This window comes from Muntiacus reevesi, chromosome 7 (assembly GCF_963930625.1).
Source record: "Muntiacus reevesi chromosome 7, mMunRee1.1, whole genome shotgun sequence".
Taxonomy (NCBI): domain Eukaryota; kingdom Metazoa; phylum Chordata; class Mammalia; order Artiodactyla; family Cervidae; genus Muntiacus; species Muntiacus reevesi.
In genome coordinates, this window is record NC_089255.1 from 12,868,251 (window position 1) to 12,884,568 (window position 16,318).

The 16,318-nt window shown below is 48.0% G+C and overlaps 1 protein-coding gene across 1 annotated transcript in view; it reads right to left on the minus strand.

Moving 5' to 3' along the window:
* MEGF11 (multiple EGF like domains 11) overlaps positions 1–16,318 on the minus strand; it is a 380,180-nt gene that overhangs the window by 183,448 nt on the left and 180,414 nt on the right. Inside the window, exon 5 of the mRNA XM_065941975.1 lies at positions 15,376–15,468. Within this exon, the coding sequence (XP_065798047.1) occupies positions 15,376–15,468 (93 nt within the window). The remainder of the gene's footprint in view (positions 1–15,375; positions 15,469–16,318) is intronic.

Consider the following 16,318-nt stretch of genomic DNA (forward strand, 5'->3'; position numbering starts at 1 on the left):
TAAAAAGCCTCTTGATGAAAGTGAAAGAGGAGAGTGAAAAAGTTGGCTTAAAGCTCAACATTCAGAAAACTAAGATCATGGCATCTGGTCTCATCACTTCATGGCAAATAGATGGGGAAACAGTGTCAGACTTTATTTTGGGGGGCTCCAAAATCACTGCAGATGGTGAATGCAGTCGTGAAATTAAAACACGCTTACTCCTTGGAAGGAAAGTTATGACCAACCTAGATAGCATATTTAAAAGCAGAGATATTACTTCACCAACAAAGGTCCGTCTAGTCAAGGCTATGGTTTTTCCAGTGGTCATGTATGGATGTGAGAGTTGGATGGTGAAGAAAGCTGAGCACCGAAGTATTGATGCTTTTGAAATGTGGTGTTGGAGAAGACTCTTGAGAGTCCCTTGGACTGCAAGGAGATCCAACCAGTCCATCCTAAAGAGATCAGTCCTGGGTGTTCATTGGAAGGATTGATGTTGAAGCTGAAACTCCAATACTTTGGCCACCTCATGTGAAGAGTTGACTCATTGGAAAATACCCTAATGCTGGGAAGGATTGGGGGCAGGAGGAGAAGGGGCTAACAGAGGATGAGATGGCTAGATGCATCACCGACTTGATGGACATGAGTTTGGGTGAACTCTGGGAGTTGGTGATGGACAGGGAGGCCTGGTGTGCTGTGATTCATGGGATCGCAAAGAGTTGGACACGACTGAGTGACTGAACTGAATTGAACTTACTAACACTTGGTATTATCAGAAATAGATTTTCCCCAATTAGTTAGGTGTGACAAGGCGGCATCTCTTAGCTTCAATTTGTACTTCCTTGATTATCAGTGAGGTGAACATCTCTTTACATGCTTACTTCCCATCAAAATATCTTTTTCCTATGAAGTGCACGTTTCTTTGCCAGTGTTGAATGGTTGACCTGACTGATTTGGAGAATTCAGAAAATATTCTGGATACTAATCCTTTGTGGATTACATACGTTGTGAATGCCTTCTCCCAGGCTATACCTTGCCTTTTCACTTTGCTTTGTCAGTTCTGATATCCTGATTCACAAGGTAACTACTGCTACTGCTAAGTGACTTCAGTCGTGTCCGACTCTGTGCGACCCCATCCCTGGGATTCTCCAGGCAAGAACACTGGAGTGGGTTGCCATTTCCTTCTCCAATGCATAAAAGTGAAAAGTGAAAGTAAAGTCGCTCAGCCACGTCCGACTCTTTGAGACCCCATGGACTGCAGCCTACCAGGCTCCTCCATCCATGGGATTTTCCAGGCAAGAGTACTGGAATAGGGTGCCATTGCCTTCTCCGACAACAAGGTAAAAGGGAACCCCAATGAGAGAGGCCAGCTCTAGGACAGGGTAGAAGCTTGGGCCCTTCTGCATCTCCAGAGCCCTGAATAAAGCAGGCCCCTAATAAATGTTTGATGGTTGTAATATAACTGAGTAGATACTTCTATCGGATTCATCTAGTACAATGATGGGCTTGCAACAAGGGCTCTATGGAGACTTAAATAATTGAGTCATGGTACAGGATAAGAAAAGTCTCTCAGGACTTCCCTGGTGGTCCAGTGGTTGAGAATCTGCCTTCCAGTGCAGAGGATGTGGGCTTGATCCCTGGTTGGGGAACTAAGATCCCACATGTCATGGGGCAACTAAGCCTGTACACTGCAATTAGAGAGGTCTGTGTGCCACAAATACCGAACCCACAGGCTCTAGAACCCATGCTCCACAATAAGAGAAGACCATGTGCCACAACAGAGAGCCTGCACACTGCAACAAAGATCCAGTGCGGCCAAAAAAAGAGAAAATTCTCAGTGTCCCGGCAGAGAATCAGGAAGAGGGCATCTTCACTGTAAAAAGAGTACTGGTTTTGTGGAAGGATTTCCAGCAAGATGGCTATAAAGTATGAGTTGATTTATCTCAGATTTCAACCTATGGCCAATGTTCCAGGAAGCAAACTTGGGTCTCCAATGGGTGCCCCTAAGCATCTTGACTCCTGTCATCCCTGTGAGTTCATAATAGCACAGTGATTCTTCATATTTTACAGATGGACCCATAAAAAGTAAATGTCACATCCAGGTCAGTGAATGCAGGGGCTGGGGCAGAGCTGGAGCCCATACCCCCTAACCTCTGCCTGATAAAAGGTTGGGACCCAGAGCAGTGGGTATTCATATTTTGAAGCCATAAGATCCTTACACTCTCAAACAATGGGGAATAAGCTGAACCATCTTGGGAAAGAACCTATTAACTAACTCAAGCCAATATATATGTATATATATATATATATATATATATATATATTCCTGGGATACATAAGAGGATACATAAGAGATGAAGGACAAAAATCATTCAGCAGGACCTCTGAAGAGAAACAGGAATGACAACTTGCATCATTCAAAGGTTCACTTGCCTGGGCTGGGAGTTCCTTGGGGCAGAGGTAAGGTCTTATTCATCTCTACATGCCCAGGGTCTAGAACAGTGTCTGGCACATGGAAGGGGCTCAAGAAGTATCTGCTAAATGAATGGGTAGATGGATGAATGAATAAATGGATGCATGTGTAGACAGACAGATGAATGGAGGAATGAGTGAAGGGATGAATAGACAAATAGATCAATGGAATGATGCGTAGGCGAATGGGCAAACTGATACATGGTCAGAGAGATGCTGGGGCTTCAGAGAGTCACAGAGGTGGTTGGGCATTCCTGGTGGTTCAGATGGTAAAGAATCCGCCTGCAATGCAGGAGACCAAAGTTGAATCCCTGGGTCAGGAAGATCCCCTGGAGAAGGAAATGGCAAATCCACTCCAGTATTCTTGCCTAGAGAATTCCATAGACAGAGGAGCCTCTACAGTTCATGGGGTCACATAGAGTCAGACATGACTGAGTGACTAACACTTTCACAGAGAGATGCATAAGTGGATAGATGGAAAGATGGACATGTGAGGATTCGGTCTCAACAGAACCCATCAAGTAGGCAGCCAAAGCTGTGAATCCTATCCTGTTGCTAAGAGAGCTGTTCACAAGGAAAAACGAGTGGCATTAACTGCAAGAAATAATTGCTTCTAATTGGGCTGAATTATTCTGGCCATATAGTAGACATATTTTTATAACTTTATTAATTATTCAATTTGAGGCCTATTACCCAGGCTGCCAGAACGGACTCTCCTTATTAGACGGTGACAGATTCCTCAGCTCTGCCATGGTCTTTGCTGCTGCAGCTCTTTTGGGTGATTGCCACCTGCCTTGGGGCCCCACTGGTGTCTGAGACCTGGAGGTGGGGGGTCAAGCTGTCCCTGAGAGGTCAGCTGGAAGTCAGAGGTCCTAGGAGCCAGCTAGGCTGTTCTAGATGCTTCTCCTGGCAGTCCCACTGGCCATCACACCTGCCTCCTCTGCTCTGGCCGGGGAGGCAGATGGGTATCAATACATCCAACTTGGCCTCTATGGGCCAGACCCTGCTCAGATCCATTCACTAACTCTGAATCAGTCTCCCCTCCCCCAAGCCATCCAACCTGCTTCCCATGCCATGCCTAGATAGCTTGCTTCAGTCACATGAATCAGGGACACGGGAAGGAGAATGTGGCCCAGCTGGCTACACTGGAGGGACTAGCCGGGACTGGAGGGGCAGGTCAGAGCCCCCAGCATGCCCTCTATTCCCTTACCAGCCCTCGAGTCCAGGTTAGTGAGGAGAAGAAAGAGTTTAAACGTTGCTCCCAGTCCACAATGCAGACTCAGCTGATGCAAAGGGAGCCAAGCAGCCCGTGGTCCATGGACTCGGGCCCACGCTCCCTGGATGTTGGTGTGAGAGCACCACGCCACCTGGCCCAGCCCTGGGTGTTCCCACTCTCCACACCAGGCACCCTCTGCATTAGCCACATGGACCTGCTCACCATTTGGTACCCTTGCTTCTGTGGGTCTGTGCCTGGAATGGCCTCTCTTTCCATACAAGACTATCAAAACTTCAAATCTCATCCTTCTTTGAGCCCTGGTTCCACTGCCTTCTTGGCATCTTTCCCACTTTTCAGCCAGTTGTGACCTCACTTCCTTTAATGAACCAGTCTGACTCCTGGCCTCCCACCTCAATCCTTGGACAATGCAGATACGTGAGAAGCTTTGGAAGATCAAGGGACATGGAACTGAATACTCCCGAACATCCATCCCAGGACCCCACAGTCCTCCCTGGTCCAAGAAGCACCCCTAGAGCATCATCTGGAAGAATGAAAACATGATAAAAAGGGAGAGCAAATCCACTGGATCCTGATCAGCCCCAGGCTGAGTGTGCGCAATGCCTGCAGCATGCAGGCCCTGGGGTCACGGCGACCGGGAAGAGCTGGGCCCAGCCTTGGAAAGGTCTCCGGGCCTGGGGGCCGAAAGGAGCGCAAACATGCAATCAAACAAGTGTCCGGGGTGGCGTGGACCACACTGGTTATGTGCACACCGTCAAGGTCTATGGGGGTCGGGGCCTGAACTGGCTTTGAAGGCAAAAGCGGTGGGTCAGTGGATAAAGGGAAGCTAGAAGAGAGGAGGGGGTGGTGGTGGTGGGGGTCATGGGAAGGAATTAAGGCTGAAAGCCTGGCAGGCATCAGACCCAGAGGGGCCCTGAAGGCCTGAGCAAGGAATTGGGCACTCCCAGGCAGGCAGAAGGGAGCAGGGAAGTGACTGGAGCCGGGTTTGCATTGTAGCTATCTCCCCACGGGGTTGGAGAGGGAAGGCAGAGGACCCTGGAAAGAAGGGTTAACCAGAGCTGCGAATGTGGTTGCCAGAGACTGACGGCTTGGGTTCGAATCCTGGCTCTGCCACTGACTCGCTGTGTGCCCTGGGGCCAGCTACTCAAGCTCTACAAACCTCAGTTTCCTCCACTGAAAGATCAAAATAGTAATAACAAACAATAATGAATAGGACAGTATGTTTAGCCTGTGCTGGATAGGAGTTAGGCGAGAATCTAAGTAAGAGGCCAGCCCAGACCTCTCTCCCAGTCAGTCTCAAAGGCCACCTCCTCCACAGTTCAGCTGGGTGACCTTGTTGTTGCTCGGTCGCTCATTCATGTCCAGCTCTTTGCGACCCCGTGGACTGTAGCTCACCAGGCTCCTCTGTCCATGGGATTTCCCAGGCAAGGATACTGGAGTGGGTTGCTATTTCCTTCTCCAGGGGATCTTCCTGACCCAGGGATCAAACCCCAGTCTTCTGCATTGGCAGGCGGATTCTTTACCTAAGTGACCTTAGAGCATGGCTAACCCTCTCTGGACATCTGCTTCCTCCACTGCACAATAGGAGTCATAGGCCCCAGCTCACAGGGCAGGGGGAGATGAAATGAGGTCATCACGTCCACGTCTGGCATGGTGCCAGCTGCACAGTAGGTCTGGGCTGACTGGGCCGAAACGCAAAGTCCTCGGGGGTGGGGGCACGTCTCAGAGTGGGAGCTGCATCAGCCGGCCCCTGACTCCAGAGGGAACGCACTCCTCTCTTCCCGTCAGGCTTCCAGGCCAGTCCTCCGGGCTGGTGGGCGCGGGTGGAAGCAGTTCGTGATTCCCTTCCCCCAGGAACTGTGTTTCCCATGGAGACCCAGCCCCCGCACCCACCCTGGAAGTACAGACCTGTGTGTATGCATGTGTGCATGTGTGCGCATGTATGTAGGGGGGGTGCACAGCATCCTCTCCAGGCCTGAGCTGTGTTCTGGAGGGGCGGCGGCACTGCCTGCCAGTCCCAATCAACGATGCCAGCTTGGCTGTTGTCCCTCTGTTCTGCTTTTGTCACATTCGAGACGGGTTTTCCCACCCTCCTTCCTCTCCTAGTCCTTGAGACTCACTGCATGTCATTTATTTATTTCGTTCTCAGGGAGCCAGATGGCCAGAGCTGGGGTGGACAGAGCGTACCTCCCCCCCCCCCCCCCCGCCCCCGGCTGTGACAGCCCCTTGAACAGGCAGCTCACACACAGACCCCAGGCCACCCAGTTTCCGGCTCCTTCAGGGACAAAGCCTGACGTTCCGTATGGGCCACGTGCGCCGAGGCTTTGCTGACCCCTGACCCTGCTCAGAGGGCACCGACTGGTCCTGTCATGTCCCCTGGTCTGAGAGTCAGAGGGAGAAGGACGGAAGCCCTGAGATGCCGCCTTCTCCCAGCGAGCAGGAGGAGCGTGGCCCCACGCCCCCTTCTGCCCCATGACTTGCCTCCCTTGGACCCGGGAAGGCGGCTCTCTCAGCAGGTCTTCCCTCCATTCCTTGCGGGCATTATCACAAGAGGACAACCCGGTCCAAGGGTGGAAGGAGGGTGGGAGGACCAGCTGTCCTCAGTCCTGTGGTGGAGGGTCTCCACAGGCTGCCCCCCGCCCAGCCTCATCCTCACCCCCACACTTGTCTGGACCCCCACGAGAGCAGAGCACCCCCAGCATCTGCTCCCCATCATTTCCCATTCTTCCTGGCAGGCGCCTTTGGAAGAAACGAGCTCTAGAGAGGAGGAAACCATTCTCTTCGCCGGCTTCCAGAGCATAGCCATGGCCGGGGTGTCTCAAAAAGGAGGAGGCAGGGGGAGGGGGAGGTGACATTCGAGGACAGAGAGATCGAGAGGCCAGCAGATCTTTCTTCTTGCTGCCCTTCCTCTGCAGCCTACAGCACCCCCAGGACTCGGGATGGGGCTGGGTTGATCTCTCTTAAATTTATTTACTTATCTATCTGCACTGGGTCTTAGCTGAGGTACACAGGGTCCTTAGTTGAGCCATGCGAACTCATTATTGTACCTTGTGGGATCCAGTTTCCTGACCAGGGATCGAATCCAGGCCCCCTGTAGTGGAATCTCAGAGTCTTAGCCACTGAACTGCCAGGGAAGTCCCTCTTAACCCTGCTCAAGTCTCTTTCAGCCTCTGTCACAGACGCCTCACAATTGAGTTGGCATTCACTTTTCTCACCTACCCACCCCCAACGCCCACCTCCAGTGGCCTGGGGAAAGTTAACAGACCCAGCTTGAACGCTCACCAGCTGTGGGGCCTTGGGGTATCATTTAGCCTCTCTGTGCCTCAGTTTCTTCCTTCAAAATGGGACGCGGCACACACCTGGCTCCTTCCTTCCTCCCAATGACGCTTTCCTGAACCATTCGGTCCCCCCCGTCTCCCATGGAGGCCAGAACCTTCTCTCTCCCGACTCTGCCTCCTCCCTCCTCTCCGTACCGGTGGGTCCGGCTTCTGTTCACAGTTCCTGGAGGATGCGGGCCATGCCCTCCTGATTCCTAATACCTGCCTCCAGCCCCAGCCCCCGGCGGTGTGGGCCTCTGAGTAGCACTCATTACACGCGCCTTAAATAGAACTCAAGGGACAGAGAGCACAGAGCCAGCGGAGCACTAGCCTGGCCGCTGAATACCTTTTTGTGTAAAATTAGAATTCGGTGGTGAAGAGCAGCCCCGCTCGTGCACAGACCTTGAAAAAGCATTTGCTGCCACGTCCACAGCTCCCCTCTGTCCCCGTCACGGCGACTGCGCCCCAGCGTGCGCCGACCCGGAGCCCACCAGCCCGGGGAGGCCCCCGGGCGCACCAGATGCCAGCAGAAGGCGGCCCAGGCGGTTCTGCCAGGGGCCGTGGGCTGGGCAGAGCAGCACGCGGGAACAGCGAGTGTAATTGCTTTTTTGGTGATTCATCTGAAGTTGCTTTAACCTTGACAGCCGGCTTCGTGTCGGGAGAAAAACACTGAGTGAGCGGCAGCCTCCGGGTTGGCAGGACGCCCCTCTGCACCCCTCCCAGACGAGGCAGCCAAGGCTCCCCAGGTGCCCCCACCTGGGGGAGGCAAGGGTATGAGTCACTGTCCCCATTCAGGACTGCCCACCACCCCCACCCTCAGTCCTTTCCAGGTCCTGGAATCCCAGGAGGGCTATGCATGGAGGAGAGGGGTGTTGGGAAGAGCAGACAACTTCCAGAGGTCAGCAGCGGGAAGGGCATGAGGGCTCTTGATTAGGCAAGATGATGCTGGATTTTCACTTTCCAGAAACATGGCATCCTGGGATTTTTAGACCTGAAATATCCATGCTAACCTTCCCATTTTATAGATGGGAAAACAGGCTCAGAGTAACCACTGCTCAGGTAACTAATGTGCCATTACATGGTGAAAATTTTAACTCTATAGCTTTAAGCGTATACTTAGTATCCTGGATACTTAGTATCAAGGATACTGTAGTATCCTTGGAGTGGGTTGCCATGCCCTCCTCCAGGGGATCTTCCTGACCCAGGGATAAAACCTGCGTCTCTCATGTCTCCTGCACTGGCAGGTGGGTTCTTTATCACTAGCACTACCAAAGTCACTCCAACAAATGATGCTGGGAAAACTTGATATCCACATGCAGAAAAACTGAAGCTGGACTACTACTTTAAGCAAAAGTTAACTCAAAATGAGTTAGTCTGATCAAAGACCTACTTGCATGAGTTAAAACTATTATAAGACTTTTAGACAAAAACATAGGAGGAAAGCTTCATGACACTGGATTTGGCAATAATTTCTTGGATATGACATTAAAAGTATTGGCAACAAAAAAGATAAATTGGACTTCATCAAAATAATAAAGTTTTGTGCATCAAAGGGCAACAGAGTAAAAAGGCAAGCCATGTTATGGGAGAAAATATTTTAAAATCACATATAATGTATTAACATCCAGGATATATAAAGAACACCTACAATTTAGTACCAACAAGACAACCTAGTTGGAAAAAAATGAACATTTCTCCAAAGAAGATACACAAATGGGCACTAAAATATATGAAAGGAGACTCAACATCACTAATGATTAAGGAAAAGCAAACCAAAACCACAATGAGATACTATTTTACACCCATTAGGATGACAATTATACTGGGTTGGCTAAAAAGTTCATTTGGGTTTTTCTGTAAGATGCTGTATAAAAACCTACATGAACTCTCTGGCCAAACCAATGAAAAATAAAAATAGAAACTAACAAATATTGACAAGGTTATATAGAAATTAGAAGCTTGTACTTGGCTGATGGGAATGTAAAATGGTATAGACCCTGTGGAAAATAGTATGGTGATTCCTCAAAAAATTAAACATAGAATTACTACATGCTCCGGCAAACCACTTCTGGCTACCTATGCTAAAGGAGTGAAAGCAGGAATGCGCAGAGATATTTGTAAATCCACAGCGGCATGGTTCACAATAGTCAAAAGGTACAAGCAACCCAAGTGTCCACTGACAGGTGAAGGGGTAAACAAAAGATAGTATATACGTACAATGGAATATTATCCAGCGTTAAAAGCAAGGAAGTTCTAATGCATGTCACAGTATGGATGAAACTTATAGACATTATGTGAAGTGAAATAAGCCAGTCACAAAAGGACAGATGTTATATAATCCTTCTTATACGTGGTACCTAGAGTCATGAAATTTTGAGAGAAAATAGAATGGTGGTTGATTGTAGCTGGAGGGTGTGGGGAATGGGAAGGTAGTATTTAACGGATAGAGATTTTCAGTTGGGAAAGATGAAAAAGCACTGGAGATGGATGATAATGATGGTTGCACAGTGACGTGAATGTCCTTAATGTTACAGAACTGCACACTTTATTTTTTATTTTTATTTTTTCATTTATTTTTATTAGTTGGAGGCTAATTACTTTACAATATTGTAGTGGTTTTTGCCATACATTGATATGAATCGGCCATGGATTTACATGTGTTCCCCATCCCGATCCCCGCCTCCCGCCTCCCGCCTCCCTCCCCATCCCATCCCTCTGAGTCTTCCCAGTGCACCAGCCCTGAGCACTTGTCTCATGCATCCAACCTGGGCTGGTGATTTGTTTCACCCTTGATAGTATACTTATTTCAATGCTATTCTCTCAGAACATCCCACCCTCGCCTTCTCCCACAGACTCCAGAAGTCTGTTCTGTACATCTGAGAACTGCACCCTTTAAAATGGTTAAAATGGTAGGCTTTATGTTATGTATATTTTCATACACACAAATCCCTAGCACGCAGATATCGTGGTTTGTAAAGGACTGACCCAGAGAGTCCCTGGCTAGTTGAGGAGTATGAGTGTATTTCTGAGCTGGTAAATGTTACATTTTCATCTGCAAGGATAGGTGAAAGCCAAGTCTGCCAGGGGTCCCCCACGCCATTCAAGATAAGAACACATTTGACTTGGCAGAAGCTGCTCTTGGTGGTGGCCCGGCTTGGTTCCCGCTGCCTTCATTCCTCAGGCCAGCTCTGCAGTTCTGTCTCATGCTGAGCGTCAGGCCTGGAGGCTGGGCGGGGTGGGGGGCGTCAGTTTCCAGAAATAGTGAGAGACTGCGCCGTGAGTCTTTGCTCTCCTGCACTTCATGCACATGGATAAAACCAGTTCAGTAGAATCTAAAAATATGGGAGACTATGGAGAAAGGAGGGGCGGGTGGGACTTCTCTCCAGGTCTACCCCCACCATCCTCCCTCCTGGGGTGGCCTGAAACCAAAACCAAAATGCCACTCTATAACCCAGAATCCAAACTGCAAAGCACCTTGGGAAGGGAGGCAGAGAAGCAGGACCCAAGAAATACAATAATTAAATAATACAATGAAGGCTGAAATTTCCAAGTTGATTCTTGGGTATCATTTATAAAAGTTAACAGGGCATATTTAATTTAGGAATTGGCTCACGTCCTTCTCCTTACAGCTGAAACCTCATAAATGAAATATACTGGACCATTGCCCAGTGCGGAAATAAAAGTTATGAATAATGTTTCTATCTCAATCATTGTCAGTGCTTTAATATTCCTAATTACTTTAAAAACCTAGATATTCAATATGGCAAAACTTTTTTTCTTTTTATCTCCACTTGTGAGATTAGTGCAATTTAATAAGAGTCACTCTGTCGTCTTTATTCAGTGTAAACTGACATTTCGTCCTTTTACTCTTCATTATTATATAGGATGGAAGTTTATGACCAAGCATACAGCCACTCCATTTGCCCATATTGGTTCATCTAACATCTTGGAATTATCCATGATAGCTGACGTGCCTACCTACCAGAAAAATCAGCATCACCTTATTTCCTTTATGGAGCAGAAAGAAATTCATCCAGACCTTCAAGAAATTAGGCTATGGGGTTATAACTCTGTTAAAGAAAGAAAAGTCCCCTCTCCCCATCCTACTACTGGATTTGTCTCTTTCATGTCTATCAAAGTCATAAATCCCTTGGCAACCACAGAGGGCAGGGGCAGGCAGATGATGGATCTTTATAATCCTCCCTGCCACTTCCAGGAACTTATCCTAAAAAGAAATTGGAACACGTAGGCAAAGATACATGTGCAGGGAGAATCCTTGCAGCATTTTTACACAGGACCACAGCTCCTTATCCATAGGTCCACAAGCCCCAAATCTCTAAAGAATCCAAAGGAATTTTTTTTTTAATTTCCAAAATTCATTTAGAGGCAAAATCTTTGTGGAAGCCATTTGTGGTTATACATCATCTATATGTCATTAGAAGTCATCGGTCATACGTCACTTCAGAAATATCACTATGTTTCATCCCAAGGTGTTGCCCAAACTCCACTGGAGGCATATGTCATATATGATCTAGTCACCATAAACTTTCCTGAACTCTGAAAAAATCTAAATTTTGAAAGCAACAGGGAACAAAGATCTTGGGTAAAAAATGATGAGCCTAACATACTGAAAAATCAGAAACAGCCTAAATGTCCATCACCAAGAGACTGGTTACTTTTAGCAATCCATAGAATGAAATTCTATAAAACCATTAAAGATTTTTAAGGGAGATTCATGTTTATTGATAAGGAAATGAGTATATGATATAAGTTGAATTTAAAAAGCAAGGTACAGAATAGCACATTTGATCTAATAAAAGTGTGTCCTCATCTAGCTTTAAGAGCAAATATGCAGACAAGGATCAGGGAAGGCAACCACTCAAAGGCCAGAAGTGGTTATCACTGGGTGTATGGGTTTAACTTTTTGTCTATACTCTCAGAGCCACTTGAATTTCCTTTTAAACAAGAACAGGTACCAGATAGCGCTAGGGGTAAAGAACCCACCTGCCAATTCAAAGACATAAGAGATGTAGGTTTGATCCCTAGGTTGGGAAGATCCTCTGGAGGAGGGTATGGCAACCCATTCCAGTATTCTTGCCTGGAGAAGCCCATAGGTAGAGGAGCCTAGGGTCTACAGTCCATAGGGTTGCAAAGAGTCAGACACAACTGAAACAAACTCAGCACACAGCATGCAGATATGTTTTTAGAATCAGAAAAAAACACCAACAAGAATGATGCCTTTGACTAAATAAAAAATCCAAGCTTCCCTGCAAGTATGTCACATGTATAGACAAGCAAATGAGATACTCCATTCAGAAATCTCCAGATATACATACTGCGCTGATGGAGACAGCCATCCCCATTGACACGGGCCCATGAAGTCCCCAAGGCCCCCAGAGCACACACAGGCAGACAGGCGTCCAAAGGCACGGTACCGATGAGGGTCAGATTGCTTGGAGTAAACAAATTCACAATCTGTGTCCCACGGCTGATTCATCTACTTCCACAGCGATATCTCAGGGCCACATCTTTCAAGCAGATCCTTCCTTCCCCTCTGAGCAACTAGGCTTTCTCATCAAAGACCTGCTTCAACCTCAGGCTGTACTAACAGTCTGAGCATCCAGAAGGAAGGAGAGCATAATAATTACACGTCCAGGCTTAGGTTTTTCCTTGATCAGTAGTCCTAGTTTCATCATTTACTAGTTCTGTGTCCTTTGAAAGTTCTTTAACCTGTGTTTCAACTTTCTCATCTGTAAAATGGGGCTAATAATAATTTTCATATCATAGGGTTGTTGCAAAGAGTAAATGAGAAGATGAATAAAGTACCTAGTGCATAGTAAGATTCAATAAAGGGTACCTGTATCTATTATTATTTTTCCATATGAGCGTGCATCTGCGGTCAGATCTAGGAACAACAGTCAAGAGGAATAAAGGTCACAGCCAATGAATAAAGGCCACAGCCAATGGAAAGAAACTAGACAGAGAAGGAAGTTTAGACAATGTCATATAAGAAACAAAGAAGCTTTGAAAATAAAAACTGAGGTGAAGGAGGTGATCGCTGTCTTCTAATACCTGAAGGGCTGACCTGTGGAAGGAGACTCTGATATCATCCGTGTGGTTTCAATGACTACTATCAATTGCTCTAAGATGACTATCTGCCCACACACAGTTTGCTGTCCACCGAGCTCCTTGGGAGAAAGTACAGATATGGTAAGGATGGTCATAGAGATCCAACACCCAGCCCTGGCGTTTATCGTGGGTGAGAACCAACTCGTAGAAGCTAGAGACAGATTTCAACTTAATAGAGGGAAAACTTTTCAATAGTCATAATGTGCTTCTATAGAAAGCAGTGAGCTCCTTGTTAATAGAGGGATTCAAGCAGTGGTTTGAGATCTCTTGGCAGGGCATCTAAACAGTCAGTGCTCTGAATGATTTTGAGAATGGGAATCTATGAATTCCCTTCATTCAATGCTCCCATCTCTAAAAAGAGGGTTGGAATTCATCTTTTAAGACTTTCTGGGAGTTTAGGAGTGCATGCCTTGAGCAGATGCAAAGGTGGTGGCTCTTGAACCCACGAGGGTGTATTTACTGAGGAAACAGGTTGCAAATTGCTCAGCACCAAGTCTGATGACTGAATTGGGAGTGGCAATTGGGCGGCTTGGTTTCTTACTGTAAAGTAACAGGGCTACATGCTTGGTAAACACACTCCAGGCACAAGATTTACTCTAAACGGCCTAGTCCCAATGATCAAAGGCAGTTGCCCTTCCATTTCTTTCACTGGACTGGAAGGAAACCCTAAGTGACAGACTCTGTCTGAAAAAACCCTCCAGGTCCCACAGGCTCCACAGTCCAGAAACAGTGAGCGCCAAACACACTCGTGCTGGATGGTGATTTGTATGCACTCAGGACCCAGACACTCACACTGTATTTCAACCTCCAGCCCTTGACATTATAATTTGGCAACAGCGAGCAAACCTGTCCCAGAAGGGTTAACCGAATCTGAGTTAGATAGTTCCTCATCAAAGATTCACTGTAGGCAAAGTTACACAAAGCAGAACAAAGAGGGGAAAAAGCTCTCAAACATTTCAGCCCACATGTTTCTGGTGCTCACAGAAAGACTGCTTGAACACATGTCTTTATCTTATGTGTCCCCCACGTGTACTTTTCCTTGCCTGGAGGGGTCCCTGCCCTGTTCCTCAGCACAACTTGCCTCAAAGCAGGGAAACGGGTGGAAGGAAGGAGATACTACAGTCAATGGAAGGCCCAACACATTAGAGACCGTCTCTGGAGCACCCCAAACTGGCCCTGGGCTCCCCAAGCCTAGAGAACCACCCAAACAAAGCCCAAACAAAACCACATGCAATAGTCTGCTTGGCCTGGTAAGTTCCCATAGACTGGACGGACAGGGAGACTCCAGTCGAGGCCTTTGGAAAAAAGGACCATAACAAGACGTCACCCCAGCGGAGAGGGGCAAACGGCAAGGACACCATATTGGGCCAAAGTGGACCCAACGTTCCTCCTTCAAGTTGTCACGACCATTGCAGAACAGGGAGGTGGCTCCGCAAGACGGGTCACTGATAGGGGTTAGACCCCTCCTGGATCAGCTTGGCTATGTTACCTACTCGAGTCACACACAGAAAGACTCCCTATCCCAGCTCAAAGCGGGAAGGAAACTGGGCTTCAACACTAGTCAAGGACTCTCTGGAATCAAGTAAGACCATGACATGAGCCAACCACTGATCCCAAACAGTGCCACTGGAAAGAGGGCTATCTGTGAGGACGTAGGGGAAATGAGCCAAAGGGGAAGCATTCGCCCTCAGCTGGACTCTGGGCAGAGAAGTCCCTGCGCACCCGGCCGCCAGTCCCACAGTAGAGATGTGCCCGTGCTGCTGCGGGTCACCCGGTCAGTCCAAGAGCGTCCGCCTCACCCGTGCTCACTAAGAGCCTCCCCAGGGAGCGTGAACAGTCTGCCCAGAGAGAGGTAAGAACACAGTAACCGCCCCCTACAAGCATGCCATTCTTCTACATTTGGGGAACACAGAGGCATCCCAGGGCCCACCAATCTCATAAATCAGTCCCTGGAGTCGCTGTGAGCACCCACTGAGCCTTTGGATCAGCCAAAGATGATCCATAATGACTGCACAGTTCCCCATACACACAACATGCAATGCCCCTCCAGACCTGCACCAACCATGACCCCCAGGCCCCTAGAGCCCTCCACCTCAAGTACCATCATGTAGGTATGCTTCCTCCCCAATACCCACATTTGCCTAGGCACCCCGAGCCCAGAACAAAGAATTCAGCATCCAACCATGGCACAGCCCCTCTGCAGCCAGAGTTGTGGCCCCGCCCAAACCCCAAAGACCCCAGACTCACCGCTGGAGCAGTCAGGCCCTCCCCAGCCAGGCTCACAGTGGCAGGTGTCCGGGGAAACGCAGCGGCCATGCACACACTCCTCTGTACATAAGGCTGTAGGAGGTCAGAAGAGAGGGAGGAAGAACAGGAACAGTGTGAAAACCAACCATCTGGTCAAGGAGCACAATCCACTTTGTAAAGATACCCTGGGGCCCACGGATGCTCAGAACGCATCATTGGCTTCAGGGAAAAGCTAGCTACTCCTGACCCGAGTTATTTAATTAACTCTGAAAAGGATTCAACAGGGTGTGCTTCATCTCAGCCTTGTTCACTAAAATGAAACCCAAACCTGAGAAATGGCAGCTTGGTGACTTTTCAAGAGTTATTTCCTGCAAAAAAAGGAAACACTCATTTTTGGCTATCAAACTAGAAGATGTCTTTAAAAAAACAAACAAACAGCTGATGGGGATGGCAAAAGTACAGGAAGGAATCTGGACAGTTGATGCACATGGGCTCTGATCTCATAGAATATACATTTGAATAAAGGAAGACAGACGAGTTTTAAAAAAGAGTATTTCCTCCAAGGTTTAACACTAGGAGATCCTCCACAAAGCTCAATCCCTACATCCCCACCCCTGTTCTCTTTCCCCATCAGCTCAGAAAATGACCCATCTTTTGGTTTCCCCAATCTCTTTCTGCAAAGGCCCCCACATTTATCAGGTTGCATGAAAAGAATCTGTTCCCCTCATGTTTTCCCCACCTTTCTGCCCTCTTCCCCAAATGGCCCTATTTTGGGGCTCTCAAATGTCAGCAAATCTGCAAAGTACACAAATGCTGAGGAAAAAGCAACAGCTAATTATAAGAAAGTAATTAAGAGAGACAGCCACGATGATGATAATTGTAATTAGAAAGTGCCTGGCAATTTCTTATCACGCAGTCAAATGCTACAGCCTCCTGAGCTGGA